This window comes from Argiope bruennichi, chromosome 7, assembly GCF_947563725.1.
Source record: "Argiope bruennichi chromosome 7, qqArgBrue1.1, whole genome shotgun sequence".
Taxonomy (NCBI): domain Eukaryota; kingdom Metazoa; phylum Arthropoda; class Arachnida; order Araneae; family Araneidae; genus Argiope; species Argiope bruennichi.
This window is the reverse complement of record NC_079157.1, coordinates 101,345,979-101,362,150: the sequence shown is the minus strand read 5'-3', so window position 1 is coordinate 101,362,150 and position 16,172 is coordinate 101,345,979. Positions and strand designations below refer to the sequence as shown.

General features: G+C 27.4%; 1 protein-coding gene across 2 annotated transcripts in view; it reads right to left on the bottom strand.

The window, feature by feature from the left end:
• Positions 1 to 16,172, bottom strand: part of LOC129976491 (uncharacterized) — a 58,097-nt gene that overhangs the window by 29,401 nt on the left and 12,524 nt on the right. For both annotated transcript variants that reach the window (XM_056090098.1, XM_056090099.1), the window contains exons 7-15: positions 14,669 to 14,918; positions 12,725 to 12,803; positions 10,968 to 11,679; positions 9,904 to 9,961; positions 8,688 to 8,800; positions 5,512 to 5,652; positions 3,616 to 3,723; positions 940 to 1,535; positions 158 to 231 (exon numbers count right to left, since the gene is read on the bottom strand). In XM_056090098.1, the coding sequence (XP_055946073.1) occupies positions 158 to 231; positions 940 to 1,535; positions 3,616 to 3,723; positions 5,512 to 5,652; positions 8,688 to 8,800; positions 9,904 to 9,961; positions 10,968 to 11,679; positions 12,725 to 12,803; positions 14,669 to 14,918 (2,131 nt within the window). The remainder of the gene's footprint in view (positions 1 to 157; positions 232 to 939; positions 1,536 to 3,615; positions 3,724 to 5,511; positions 5,653 to 8,687; positions 8,801 to 9,903; positions 9,962 to 10,967; positions 11,680 to 12,724; positions 12,804 to 14,668; positions 14,919 to 16,172) is intronic.

The window sequence follows — 16,172 nt, the reverse complement described above, 5'->3', positions numbered from 1 at the left end:
AATATTATATGCAATTATTAAATACTTTTACATAATACTTCCAATAATTTTTAATGACATCTGTTATATCTTATTTGAAAATGATAAGATTATGAATTTTTATTATGGTATAAATACAAACTTTTTTTTTTTTAAACAACTTAAATATTGTATTTACCTGGCAGAATGCTTCCATATGGGGAGTCTTTATAAGGATCATTACCATCAGATATTACTATTTCTTCCACAGGACTACAAATGAATAGAATCAGAAATAAATAAAGAAACAGAATGGGCAGAATAGTAATAAAAGCAATGCAACATATATTGAAATCATATTTGCTCATAATAAAGAAGAATGTTTGGCATTCTACAGGTTTGTGTGTATTGGCCTTCTACTGACCAGATAGTTTAATTAAGAATTATCAAATTTCTTTGAAAATTCTTAATTGAACTATATTAACGAATTATATAATTACTTAATTAAACTATATTAACGTATAAAACTAGTTACGAATATTTTGAAGAGTGGGAATAACGCGATTGGTGTGTTCCATCCCCCCATCAGTGAAATTTTGTTGTATTCAAAAGATGTTATTCATCAGGAAGATCTTTATATATATTATCTATATATTATGGCATTTACGTTGATGTAACTTTCTGGGTCACAGTGGCTTACTTACAGGCACCTGGTTTAAAAGATTATAAATTTGAAATTCCATGTTACCTACAGATACTAAGCATATATGTTGGGAAGGAGTGAGGGTTGAAGGTCATGCATCAAAACTCATGTTGGTATGGCATGAAAGTTTGGAAAATGGAGTATGTTCGTGAATACGCTTAAAAAATGCAACATTAATCTATGAAATCAAACTAGTTTTGTTTGTCCCATCAGTTTGAGTTATATTAGAGAAGAAATAAAATTTTCTTTTGACAAATGAAAATTTTCTGAAACGTTACCTTTCTTGTACAGGTATTGCTTCAGGTGGAGGTTCTTCCTTTTCGTTCTTTTTCCTCCTTAATGATTTTTTTGCTCTACTATCAACAAAATCTTCCAGATCATTACTAGCATTTGAAGGTTCACTTGAAGTAGTACTTGATCCTGCTTCAACACCACTTTTTGCAGCCCTACCTCGCTTACGCTTAGGAGCAGGAGTTTTATTATTTGCTGTTGCAGGTTTTCTCCCACCCCTCTTTCGACCAGGACCAGTTTTGGGCTCTTCCAGCTTCTTGATAGGAGAAATTTCTTCCTCCATTTCCAAACTACTTCTTTTCTTCTGGTTGAACATGTTTCCAAAATTGCTGGGAGGTTCAGACTTTTGGGTGGAAGTTATCTGACCTCGTTCTTGAGAGGAAATGGAAGAATGCACTGTGGAGTCAAAATGCATAACAGATGAGGAATTGGCTGATTTGGCTGATGAAGATGAGCTAATATCAGCCATTTCCCCTGAATGAAGAGACTTGGTGGTGGACACAGTAGAGCTGGTGGTGTTGGAACTGCTTCCTGAATGTGGAGAGACAGCATGATGACGATGATGGTAACTTGGTGAGCCAATCTATGAGAAGTTTGAACATCACATATTTACTAAGCTATAGTTAATAAATGTAACATCAATACACCTATTACGCACAAAATATACAATATATATGTCAATCAAATTCCCACTTTGCATATATAATCAATCAAATTCCCACACCACATATACAATAGATAATCAATCAATTGTGATTTTCTCTCCCTTTTTCCTCTATCAGCTTTTTTGAGTTGTAAAGTTAAATAAATTAAGAAACTATACAGATTTTATAGTTATCCAATTTAAATAATAAAATGTTTATTTAAAATATTTAAATTTCTTCAGAAAATTAAGAAATTTATTATAAAAATATGCCAGCAAAAATTATGTCTAGGAAATCAAGACATCAGGTCACAAGTTCTTTAGAACCTTTCAATTAAATTTCTCAGAGTTATACACAGAACACATTATTTTTAAACATTTGTGATAAAAATAAATTAAAATTTCTCTTATATTCTAATATACTAAATGCTTAATTTGTAGAAACACAGCATATAACATCATGTGTTTTAGAATTTAATATTAAAGATGTTTCAAATCTTAATAGAAAAGAGATAGACTATTAACCTTTAAATTATGACAATGCAAAATTCAATCAAAGATTTTGCAAGTTCCCAAAAAAGAAAGAGGAAGTTAACATTTAGAGATTTTCTAACATCAGATTTGTAGATGCCTCAACAGCATCAGAATGAAGACTTATTCTTGCCATTTCTTATTAAAAAATAAACCATAACCATACGAATGTTATGTTTATGATGATAAGTTATAAATAAGTTATCTAAGGGAGGTAAAATTCTAATGCTTTTACAGTGCACCAGTTCAAAGACAAAGGTAAAAGAATTACTGGTACAGAATCTGGTGGCTTGTCTATTAGAACTGCAAAACTACCTCACTCTCTCAAATTATTTTATTTTTGTTTACTTCAGGTGACAAGTTTCCTGTAAAATTGCATTTTAATTGTAAGTATTAATTATATTAAGTGCATTTTAATTTAGATGAAATATTTTTTTGTCACATTGCTCATTTCTGAGTTAATATTCTGATTTTGCCTACAAACAGCATCAAGAAATAAAATTATAATGTATTAAAATGATAAAAAATTTGTATCCACTGCTTTTACTAAGAATTATATGAGATTGAATAAAAAACATTTCTTTGTTTCAAGTCAGCAATAAAAAAATAACAGCTGGGTCACTGCATATGATTATTTTGTTGAGAAAATCTCTGACAGTTTCAAATACTCTTCACAAACGCTTTTTTGTAGTTGTAATCCTATATTATATATATATATATATATATTGCTATGAATGTTGCTTCCGAACATAGTTAGTTTCATCGTAGGAAAAATAGCTTTATGGATGCTCTATTAGATGTTGATCCCTGACAGATCAATGACACACAGGCTTGGTGACAAAATGGATGATACATGAGTTTTGGATAGATAGGACCAATAGGAGACGAATTACGTCGATTGTTCGAGAACCTTCTGTGTCCTTCTCTGGAAGCTATACAAGGCCAGCAGTTCAAGCTGGAGCCAGTCATATAGTTAGTTTGAGTTGAGTTATTTAAAATTACTTAGATTAGTTGAGTATAGTTAAAGCAAGGAGACAGTAGAGAATAGCAGATGTTAGGAGAGACCACAGTGAATAGCTACATGAATTCTTGCTGAGTTCTGTCTTGCTACTTTGTGTGCTGTTGTGGTTGTTTACTACCAATTACTTCTTGTGGGTTGCTGCTTGTTCTAAGTGCTGCCGTGTAGTGCTTGTATATGTCTCAGCTGTGCATTTATCATCTGTGTATTCATATCTTTGTGTTAATAATTGTCTTTATTTCTTATTGAAGCATGTTGACTGTGTCACCATAGATCCATTAGATCGAACCTGCTGGTTTTAATGGAATTTTCCATAACAATATATATATGCATATATTCAAGACAAGTAAAATCACAATTCAGAGCATTTTTTTAAATTAGTGAAATAGACAACATACAGGAGCAATATATAATAGAAATGATTATCACAAAATAAAGCAATAAATAGTTCAACAAACACAAAATCCATACCTCTATAGACTGTTCAAGGTATACTCTGTTATTCTTAATAGTGAAGTCTAAAACTTTCTTAACTCTTAATTCTTCGCTTGGTTTTAGAGCAAGCATAGCTTCCATGCACTAGAAAAATGTCAAGTAGATCATCTGATAATGTGTATGCACAAAATTATAAGCAGATTTAACAACATAAAAAGTGTTTATAAGCAAATACAATGCATAAAATAGTAAATTTTTAATAAGAGTAATGATGTCAAGAAAACATTTATAAAATTAAATAAATAATCAGTAACAGGCTTCATCAGTGCAGGCAGAAAACCTTCAATTGAATTATCTCAATGCCAATCTGGTATTGAAATTCCATAAACAAGAATATATATATATTGTAAATGGGAATCTTTTACAGAATTTAGTAAACAAAAATGTAGATATTTCTACAAATATATATTTCCTACCAGCAAAACAGGATCATGGATTTAATATTTTTACCAACAAAGACTTAAATTCAAAATTTGTTATGTTTAGTGTCCTTTGGCAAAAAATAAATGTAAACACAGAAAGGAAAAAGAATTAAAAAGCATATCTACACTTGTTTGAATTTCAATACAAGTTAGTCTGAATAAGAAAGAATAAAAATACATTGACAAAGAAAAAAAATTGCTTCAACTATAAACAATTTTTTTTTTTCAGTAAAAATTAGCATTCATTATTTAAGAAACAGATTAAGACAAATTGTTATTTTTCTGTTACATGTTTTTTTCAGCAATTTATTCATAAAATATGTCACTAAAGTAAATTTAATGAAAATAAAGAAATATAGATGCCACTTTTACAGAATATTTTTTATATAAACCACAAAGTAAAACTGCAGATAATAAAATTAGGTAGAAATACTCATTGCCATTATACTCAACAGTATTAAAATACAAAAATCTTTGCTTATCATAAAAATATAAAAACCTTCTCATGTACGCATGTTTATTTTTAGTTAGAAAAGGGAAAATTTATTTATTACCCGATGCTTTAGTAACCAACAATTTCAACCAATTCTCTGATGCGTAACTTGATGCTCATGATTCAAATAATTTTAAACAAAATATTTTAGGTATTGAATGAAGACATGCATTATAATTATTTTATACAGCTTACACTTGTTCTGTTCATTGCATGCATTAATCACCCTAATGGAGTCAAGATTCTTTGACATACTAATTAAAGTACTATTAAAGCATAACTGCTGTGCTTAATTTATTTTCTAATTAATACTGAAATAGCACTTTTTTATTCTTCGTGTTAACCACATAGATATTAAACAAAATTCAGAACATGATATTAGTTTATTCTTAAATAAAGAAAAGTCAAGCAACTGAAAATATTTGATGAAACGATGTGAATTTCATTGCTACAAAGAAATCTATTGTTGACATTAGGCAAAAAACAATATACACAAAAAATGCACAGCAATTAAAACAAAAAGACGATTGAATAGAATAGTGCAATAATCAGGTGTGCGAAATAACATTTGGGGGAGTTATTGCAGAAAAATGGTAAAGAGCAATTAAGTTCTAAATTAATATTCTAATTAAAATTTTTGAAATACATTCTCAGATATACATTATTACTCACCAAAATATATGTGTGGCAATGATCAAGTTCAGATCAATGATCTGCATCAACATGCACATACACCCACACCTTTATTACAAGCAAAGATTATTTTGTTAAAGGCAATTTTACAGACATATTTTTTAAAAAAAGCAATAAAGTGTGAGCTAGAGGATATTTGAAAAAATAGAGCTTGGTCTAAATGCCATATATAAACTAAAAATTCTGCATAAAAAAGATCAAACAAATTTTTTAAAAAATAAATCATTAAATAGTCAAACTCTATAGAATATTTTTTAAAAATACCTCATGATCTAGAAAGATGCCGTATGTATTATTAAATATCTTTTCTAATGACTTGGTATCCTTAAAACTTCCAATGGAACATTTAGCAGTCTTTTCAGATTTCTCATAAAGAACACCTAACTGAGGATTCTTTTTTGTTGTCTAAGGAGAAAAATAAAGCAATATTTTACAAAGTGAAAATACAATAGATTGAACATATTCCATAACATGATTATCCATTTTTCTTATATGTTCGAAAATAAGAACAATAGAAAATTTTAAAAATTGAAATATTCTTTTATTCAAAACAAATCTAAAAAATCCTGCATTTTAATTTAGAAAGATAATAAATGATTTAATTATTATTATTCTGTTTTGAGTTTCATTAAATAAAGTAAACAATTACATGAAAGCATTTTGGTTTCTGTGGAGTTTGATAATAACAATAAAAAAAATCTAATTTTTATATGGGCCTTCACAGTGTAAAAATATCAGTTAATAAAATGTTTCTCTTACACACACACAAAGCTTCGCACTTCTACCTACAAAATTTGCAAAAAATATGCTTATTTTAAAACTCAGAGCAACTTACCACAAATTTAGATGAAAACATTTACTTTATAAACATTCATTATATTGAAATTTGAGGAATTAAACATTTAAGATGTTTCAGAGAAGTGACGTAATATCAAAAAAAGGAATGAAAAATTGCATATTTGTGTGTGACAGCGAGCTTTCCACAATAATGCTCAATTTTCGTATTTAATGCTGATGTAATATCGTTACAAAAAAATACAAATGTATTTTTTTACGAATTTCCAGCAACTTCTTATAAAACATATTTACATAATTATTCGCAAATTACAAGATTCTTACTTCCCCAGGGAGGACAAGGCATTATACAAATGATGAAAAAACTGATATTTTGGCTTACTTATTCCTCATGTTACCCTCATGATAGTGCATTCAGAATTTATTCATTTAAAAAACAACAGTGTAAAGCATACTTCAACATATTTATTCATTCATATAGCATTCTGGTACTCCAAGGACAGCAACAGACAGATCATTATCAGTCTAGAAATTTTTACAATTGGGCTCCACATCTGGTGGAATTAAATCTTCCTTTCTTCAGAAACATAATTTAAACAGACCATTGTTGCTTTAATCGAGTTGGAAGCATCAATCATCAAAATAATTAATTTTCGTATGAAAAAAAGAACAACAAAAAAACTCTTCTTTGTACAATAAGATCACCAATGCCAACAATTTTCTATTAATGTGTGGTGTAGCATTTTCAACAACTTTTTGGTTGATACATACAGTATGCTGAATGGTAACAAATATATTCAGTTAGCTTTGAATGGCATTATATCTGAACTCTAACTTTTGACAGTACTTTTATAGATGTACTTGCAACTAGATGGCACTTCACCTCATCTAGCATCAGCTATAAAACATTCATTAGATAGATGCTGAATTCCTTGTCAAGTAGAGTAATTTACAAAGACCTGTTGAATTTTCTTATCATCTGACTTGATGCTGGTTGACTTTTTTTATGCTGTTGCTTATGTTTTTCTATGTATAACATATCAGACACAGCAGATACAAAAGCCTGTCTTGAAGTCAAGTTACAAACGATAAACTGAATTGTGTTTAAGCAATTGTGGTTAGAAGAAAATGCATATATGGTAAAGGTTTTCGATGATGTTCTATTTGAACCAGCATTCTAAGCACCTTAATTTAAGTATTATTTGATCATTTTTCAAAATTTAATGAAAGTTAAGAAAAGATCATTATTGCAAATACCATAATTTTAATAACTTTTTGTAATATTATATGTGAAAAAGACATCGTAAGATTTTTTAAAACACCAGACTGAGTTATAGAAAGATGGTTTAAATCATCTTTCTTTCATCATCTGCTTTTTATATTTCAGTAACTTTTGCATATAAATATATATATAAGCATAAGAAAAATATTTTACCATTAACATTTTTTTATGTAGAAGCCATGCAAAAATTTTCCAACTTTTTATTATTAACCTCTACAGAAACCAAAATATTTTCATACATTTAGGCATTAATACATTTCATACATTAAATGTAAATGAAAAATTTCAACATATAAGAAAATGTCAATTGAAAAAAAAAATTATTAGCATGAAAAAGTCAGGTGTTAGCTCATTAATAATTTCAAATTTACGTATTTTTAAAAATTAAACATAACAATAAAAACTAATATTAATTTTAATCATAATTAAAATATGACAATTGTAAAATAACTTAAAGCATGTTATTCCAAAATCAAATAGAATGACATCTTAAGCTGCATAAAATTTTTAATGTGGTAACTGAAGCTGTAAAAATTCAGTTTTCTCCCAAATGATTATAAAATATATAAAAGACTTAAATTTTAGGAAATATTCTTATCTTGTAAAAAAGTAGAATAAAATAAGAATTTCTTTAATAATTTGTAGACAAATCAAGATCCAAGGGAAAAAAATACAAGAATATTATTATCTTTTTGCTGGTATGCAAAGTCTGAAAAGCCAATAATATAATTTAGTTTTCCCAACTGAAATCAAACACAAAATCATATCATTAGCTTTACCTTTAGTAAATTAATGTTAATATTTGTGAAATAAATATTTCATTAAGAAAAATTATGTTAAATTATATTTTTAAAATCTATATTAATTTTAACAGATTTCATTTAAAGCATGTTTTATAATGCATTTCTTGAATATTTTATATTGATAATTCTTAACCTAGTTTCAGAAAAATACTTTAATGTCTATTTTTTTTCAAAAGGATATTTTTCACTGCATTTATGCAAGGCAGTTCTAAAAGTATTTTAAATTAATCACACCAATTTAATTTTTAAAATTTCATTAAATGCAAATGAAAGATAGTAATAACTTCGTCAGTTTCTTGCATAAATTTTCTCAAAATGTGGTTTAGGGATTTAGAAAAAAGTGCAATTTTAGTATTTAGTATGCCTAGTGTCATTTTCTGCAAGTACACACCAGCTCCAATACTATAATTTCAATACAACAGCTACTTCAACAAACATATTAACAATCATTATTACAACAATTAAATGAATCACAAAACTAGATAAATATAAAATTTAATCATATAATGCTTGAGTATAAAACCACATCTCTATATAAAACAATAAAAACGTTTTCATACTTCAAATTTTGTTGGCATTGATGTTGTTAATGGAGGTAGCATGGCCGAAGGCAATGTTTCTGGGAGACTATCTGAGATCTCAACATTTTTCTTTTCTTCAGCACCATTTTCACCTGCATTAAGAAATAATGGAATCAATCAATCTTTATATTAATTATGTTCTTAATGAATGATAAAAAAGACTAATTAATATCTATAAATAAAATTATACACTTAATTTTTGGTAATGATATCAAAATAAATAAGTATTTTTTTCAGTACTTTATTTATTACAGGATATAACTCGAATTAAAAAACAATATTACAGCCCTTGCTGTTTTTTTTTAAACAAAGAAAACTTAAATCTAAAGTGAATATATATGGTGTCTGAGTAATGAAAGACACACTATAAAGATAGAATAATTTAGATGTGAAATCCCCTGGTTGCTTGAAGTATGTCTTTGATTTTATATTATGCAGTCTTTGATTTTATATTATGCATTGGCTAGTGGCTGTTTTGAAATGGAACTTATAATTCTGAAACAGCAAGAATCTGAGAAGTAATGAGTTAAATTTACAGCAACTGAAACATAATGCTTAATATGAGCACTAACTATTCAGTATTAGATCTTTTATAAAATAAAAATTTACTTTCACCAACTTGTATCAAGCTTTATACCTTTTGGGCAAGATGGGTCAATGTGAGAAATAAATAATAATAATAATAAAAAGAAAATCCATGTTAATAAGAAGTGACACAGAAAAAAAAGCACTGCACACCTTTATTATACCACTAAATAAAATGTCAATAGCTCTCAGAATATGCAAATTTTAATTCCATATTAGTAATGAATTTGGTATACATAAAAATAATAAAATTTTATCGAACTTCACATGTAAATTTCATAGCATTTTAAGAATCATTATGCTAATTATCATTTCATACAGTAGAATATCTGTAAAATAGAATAAGTGAAAATAATTTCATTTAGTTTTGTCATACAGAAAGTAAAACCTTAGTAATATTGTTGGTTATAAACCTATAGTATGGCCTAATTTTATTTATTTCAATGATATGAGCTATCTGTCTTAAATATTTTTACATTTAAAAATTATAGTAATTTAAAATGCTCCTGTTTAGTATAGTAAAAATCTTCTTAAAAGCTAATTTCAAAGAATTTTAACAAATGAATGAAGCAAATACTACAAGAATCTGTAATTAATGACAAAAAATTACCAGATGATATCCCACTTGCACCTTGTTCTTCAGCAAATGGGACATTGGATACAGAAACCTACAGAAAAAAATAAAAAATTAACAGGATCTCTCTCTCTTTTTTTTTTTGCATCTTTAAAGAAAATTTTTAATGAAAAAATCTGTATTTGCATTTTGCATTACTGTATTTGCATTTTAGGAGTATAACTTATATATGAAAAGTATCAATAATCACAACAAAACAGTACAAAACTCCTTAAAAGATATACCAGAATTTCATTTCTTAACTCTTTATTATTATTAAATTCTTTAAAATAAGGATAATGTCCAATTCCTTACACTACTTTGACAAAAGAAAAAAAATCCTGATTAATGAATGATATTTGTCAACTGAAAATTGTTTACAGTTTGAGAACACATAATTACTTTAAAAAAAAAAAACAACATTTTATTAAGCCTGGGAAATGAAATGTAATTACCTTGTACATAAGATATTGGCTTTTCTCACAATATTTCTATATAATAATAATAATAATAAAATTCTCAGTTTACATGTAGGCACAAATGCTTCAAAACTAAGTTTGTATTTTCAATAAATAGCATAACAGAGATATATAAAATAATTCCTTTTTCTAACATATCATCTGCCAGAAATGCTAAACATATTTAATATTAGACAAAAATATGATAAGATTTAAAGCTATTTTGGCCAGTTTTTTAGTTGGAAAATGGTTATTATCAATCATAAATACTTGAATGGAATGCTGTTCAGGAGCTGCTTAGACAGCCATCCATGTACCAAAAATAACAACTTTGCATTACAAAGTCCAGGTTTGGTAGATATGAATGTTGCATAACAGAAATTCAGTTGTAAAAACTTTACTTTTCATAAACTTCATAATTTTGGAATTTGTGGATATTTATGGCCTAACTTACTTGAGAATTTTCAGATTATACCAAGTAACACTATATAGAATGCAAATATTTTAGTGATATTTCTTGTTAGCTTGGCAATAATATCCATAAGTATTGTAATTATATATATTATCAATCTTAAAAAAATGAATGGAAAATAAAATTCTTACTTTCATGTCTTCCTTATCTGTTTCAGCAATGAATTCAACAGTGCCTAAATCTTTTACAACATTGCTTTCTGATTCTTCTTCATACTCAGTGACTTTTTCAGCTGTTTCTTCAACTGGTTTTTCTAAGTCCAAAGAAACTTTCTGCTTTGTATCCTCACTCGCTGTATCATCAACAGAAGACATTAATTCTATAGTATCACACACAACAGTGGTTTCTTTCATACTCTTGTCATCATCTTTAACCATTTCAGGAGTATCACCTGAAATTTCTGGTAATTGTTCTGGTTCAGTATCTAAAACGAGAATAGGAACACTTTCCTTTTTAGAATCTTCTTTCTCGGAAGTTGAAAGTAATTTGCTATCTGAGCTCAAAATCTCCGCAGTTTGTTCAGATTCTGATACGAATGGTTCTGATACCACTGTCTGATTAGATTCAGGTTTTTTACCTATAGGTGAAGGTACTGGTAAAGCTTTAGAGTCAAATTTTAAAGTTGTTTGACCTCCATTAAATGTACAGTCTGGAGTACTATGCGCAGTTTGGGCTTCTTGTGCAATCTGAGTGAGCTGATCACGAAAAGCTGAGTATGTCTCATCATTTAAACAAGATTGACTAGGTTCAATTTCATTTTCACTTTCATCTTCCTCTTCAACTTTCTTAACATCTGAGATGTCCACGGGTTTTTTGCTTTCTAGTTTGGCTATGTCTTCTTCTCTGAAATACAAATAATTTTAAGACTAACAATAAGCATTTCTAAATTTGCTATGATAAATATAAGTTCAAAAATCATGATTTACTCCTTCCCCCAACTTCAATCAATTCATTTCAAAATATATACATCACCAAATTTCCTTTAAAGAAAAATTTTGCACATTCTGAAGTTTAAAACTGCATTATATATATATAAATTTAAACATTACAAGTTCTATGTTCAAAATCTGACAAGTAGAAAAAAGTGAAAGATCAGGCTATTTTTATTTTCTATACCTATTGATAATCACTTATTTTTTAGCATCCAATTTTTAACATCTTTAATATAGATACAAATCTTGATCAAATTCATTAGTTAGAAATTGAGTACAAATGTTTACAGGTAATAACATCCACAATGCATTTGATTAATTCTGATTTCTTGATATTTACCATAAAACTTTGCAAACTAACATAAGCAATGCTCTTAAATAAATATGATAAAAAAAGCAATAAAATTTGTTATCACTTTAATATTCTTTATATATATATTCAAAATGCAAAGTAAATCTACTTCATAACATCCCTAACTAAATGAAAAATATTTAATGTTTCCAATGGCAAACTGAACCCAAAAACTGTGCATACAAAAATTCCAAACAACCTTTTGGTTTTGAAAACGTTTAAAAATGGCATTAATTTAGAACCATTACAACAACACCTATCTAGAATGAAAGTAGAACTCATACTTTTCAAAGCTAGATGGGTCCCAAAAATGTAAACTTTTCTTTGACATATTTTCATCTACCCAGCTGTCAAATAGATGGTATAATCATAATAAACTATTTACATCTAGAGACGAACATTTGTAAATACTTATACCAAAACCATCACATAATCAAATATATAATATTAAGTGAACTTGAACCATATTCTCCTTAACCATATAAATTTGATACTACATAAATTATAATCAAATTTTTTTTTAAAAAAAAACCTTATCCTAATTTATTTCTCAAAATTCCTGTTCAACGTTTTAAAAAATTATGTAAAATTATAAATTACTTACTTTTCAGGACTTATCTTCTTTTTAGGTGAAATATCATCTTTTTCTTCCGAAATTGTAGACAGATGTGCTTCTTCTTGCTCTGAACGAAAGAAATAATTTATGAAGAAAAGGCAAAGTTTAAATATTCAGTACAATATGAAGTTAATTACAAAGTAATTAATTTTCTATATTTAAATTATTTCTAGCACAAATAATTAATGTAATATATGAAAATTATGTGAAAATTTAGAAAGGCACTGAGTTTGATACAATACACATAAGTTTACATGTAATCAGCAGATTGATAAAATTTTTTGAAAGCTGACAGATTAGAATATTTTCAGCTTCTACAAACATCAGGAATGGAAATGGAATTAATTCTTATTAAATCACAATCAAATGATAAACGTAAAAATAAATGCCACATAACATTTAAGTACATTTTGTCTGTAGCGCATACCCTCCAACATTGGTTATGCAGCCATCAGTAGCACTTCTTACCAATGTATTACATATAACATAGTTTCGACAAATTATCGTAGAAAAGATATTTTAAAAGAATTTTTAATGAATTAAAACAAATATTTACAAGCATTATTCAAAATTATTATATACACATTTATTATTATTTAAATATATAAGAGAATTTTTTTTTTCAAATCACATATCACAATTTTGTTGTTTAAATTAACACTATTTGTCAGATATTTACAATTTTTTAAAAAATTAAATAGTAAATACTTTTTTAAAGCCACTGCTTAATAAAACAATGTAAAAATTAACATTTTTGGCATTTTCTTTATAGTTCTTTAGCATATATTCACCCCCCCTTTTTTTACCCATCGTTTCCTATAGTTTTTCATTAAACATCCATAACTTCATAGTTTTCACCTAATTGCCATAGCAATTAAGGAAATTCTGTATATGTTGGAAGATACGTTAGTGTAGCGGATTGATATGAGCGAGGATAGAATCTGGGGCGTTGTGGTTCACAGCTGAGTAACAACACCACAAGACAAAAGCAATTGCTTGTGTTTCGTAACTGTTATCTGGCTTATAAGCTTTTCACCACATTAGTGTTCTGATGGCAAACTCCCCCCCCAACCTCTCCTGGAAAAAAAAAAAAAAAAAAAAAAAGGACTTCCAAAATGAAATAAAAGCACTGCATTTAATGTATAAATCGACATTACTCTTTCAACCTTAAAAATAATGACAAATATATCTAATAATAATAAAGATGAATGTGCCGTAGAGCGTTGGCACTCTACAGGATGCCACACACCTACCAAATTTGGCATATAGATGCCTTGACAAATGAGAATGTGCACCTTAAAGCATTTTTTAAAAAATTTAACTAATCAAAAATTAAACTGAATTTTGTTGTTTTACCAAAATAACTTCTGAAAATATTATTGCATGAAAATGAATTTCACACAGTTTGGAAGCTTTAAAAAATTGATTTTTTAACTTAATTTAACAAAAGATTACATTGCTGCCCTAAAATTCAAACAATTTTCATTGTTCCATCAAATATTTAATCGCATGATTTTTTTCCATTGTTGAAAAATAAGAAATAAGAATTCTGTTTAATATCTGTAGTTTTCAGGATGAATAAAAAAGTGAAATTACAATATCAATTATTTAATGAACCAGACATTTATGCTTTTAACTTTGCATTAACTATGCTTTTAACTTTGCACTTAACTATGCATTAACTATGCTTTTAACTATGCACTTATGTCATGGGACTAGTCTTTATTAGGAAGAATCATGTACACAATAGATAACTTAATAAGACAATTGAAAATAAATATAATGTCAGACAATTTAGAGAAACATGGATATCAATTTACATTTACATGATTTAACTGAAATTAAATAGAACTAATATTTTCAATGAACCAGCTGGTTGCCTGAGATGACTAATCTAAAATATAATTAATATTCAAAAACTGACATATTTACCTTTCATTTCCCTCATTTTTGCAATACTGAGCAATTCTTGAGTTTCCTGAGTTTCACTAAATCTCAACTGCCAGTCATCTTCATCATCAGATCCTTTATCATCATCTTTCAAAGGCTCAGATCTACTTGACAGTATTTGCTGAGTTTCAACCAAGCCAGAAATATCTTGAGTCATGTCATTTTGACTACCAAATTCCATAAAGTCCTCTTCATCTTGTTTAGGATCTTTGGGAATATCTTCAATCTGTGTCTATGAAAAAATATCCTAGGTTACAATCTTGAATTGATTGTTCAATAGTAATTGAATAACCAAAAATATTTTTTCACAATAATAAAATTATATTTAGTCTCCAATTTTGAACAGATAAAAAAGCAGACATAAAAAACCTGTTACAATCTAAAATACAAAACTTCCACATAATAGAATTTTTTCTTGAGTGTCAACAAGCGAAGGGGAATTTAATTAAAGTGAGCGGTTTAGTTTTTATCTTTAAAAATACACACTCTAAAGAACAAAAAATAAGTACTAACATTGCCACTATAATTTTGATTGCAAATCATGTGCTAGGATGAAATTCCTTAAGATGGGCAAAAAATATCCAGTTTTACACAAATATAAGCATAAAAATATCGCTAGTAGCCGATAATATTTTTCACAAACACTGAAATAAATTTAAAATATTTTTCAGCAATTTTCAAATGAAAAATCTGAAGTGCTAAAGGATTTTTATTGTACATTTAAGATAATTTTATTACACTACAGTTAGCTGTAATAGAAAAAAAAACACTATGTTAAAACTTTAATATAATATATATATATAATATAATATATATAATAATATAATATAATATAAAAAAAACACTATGTTGACACTACATTAAAATATCAATTCTTTGAAAGACAAAATATGATTAAAAGCATACGTTAAATTAATATAAGATATTAAAGTTTGCAAACCATCAAACAAAGTTTTTTGGTTTCTTTTGACACATTTTGGCATCTAGTTCTTTCAATTTTCAGTTAAGTTCAGCCAGCAGCTTTTTTCAACACATTATTTTGTTATTAAAAAAACGATCTGATCTGTCTAGCCTTTTCAACAATTGTATGAGCTTTACAGCTATTCCTTTTTCATTTATTAAAGAGACATTTCTTTTTTCAAAAAAGAGATCATGAAAATAGATGCTAATATATAAAATAGATGCTATTACAAATAACAATTTCATAGCCTTCTGTTCCTCCCAAAACAGGCTTATTTTGAATAAATCGATTTTATTGATATTCTCAATACTTTAATATTATTTATTGCTTTGCTTTTATTTTTAAGCTTTCAACAATCATTTAGAGTATAGTATTCACTTTTGAAAGCTCCATAATGAATTAAAGATTAATTTTCCTGACATATAGTGAAGAAGTTCTAAAACTTTTGTTCAAAATTACTTGCAACAAAAATACTGAAATAATTTACTAAACAATAATATTAAAATATAATAAGCAAATGTTATA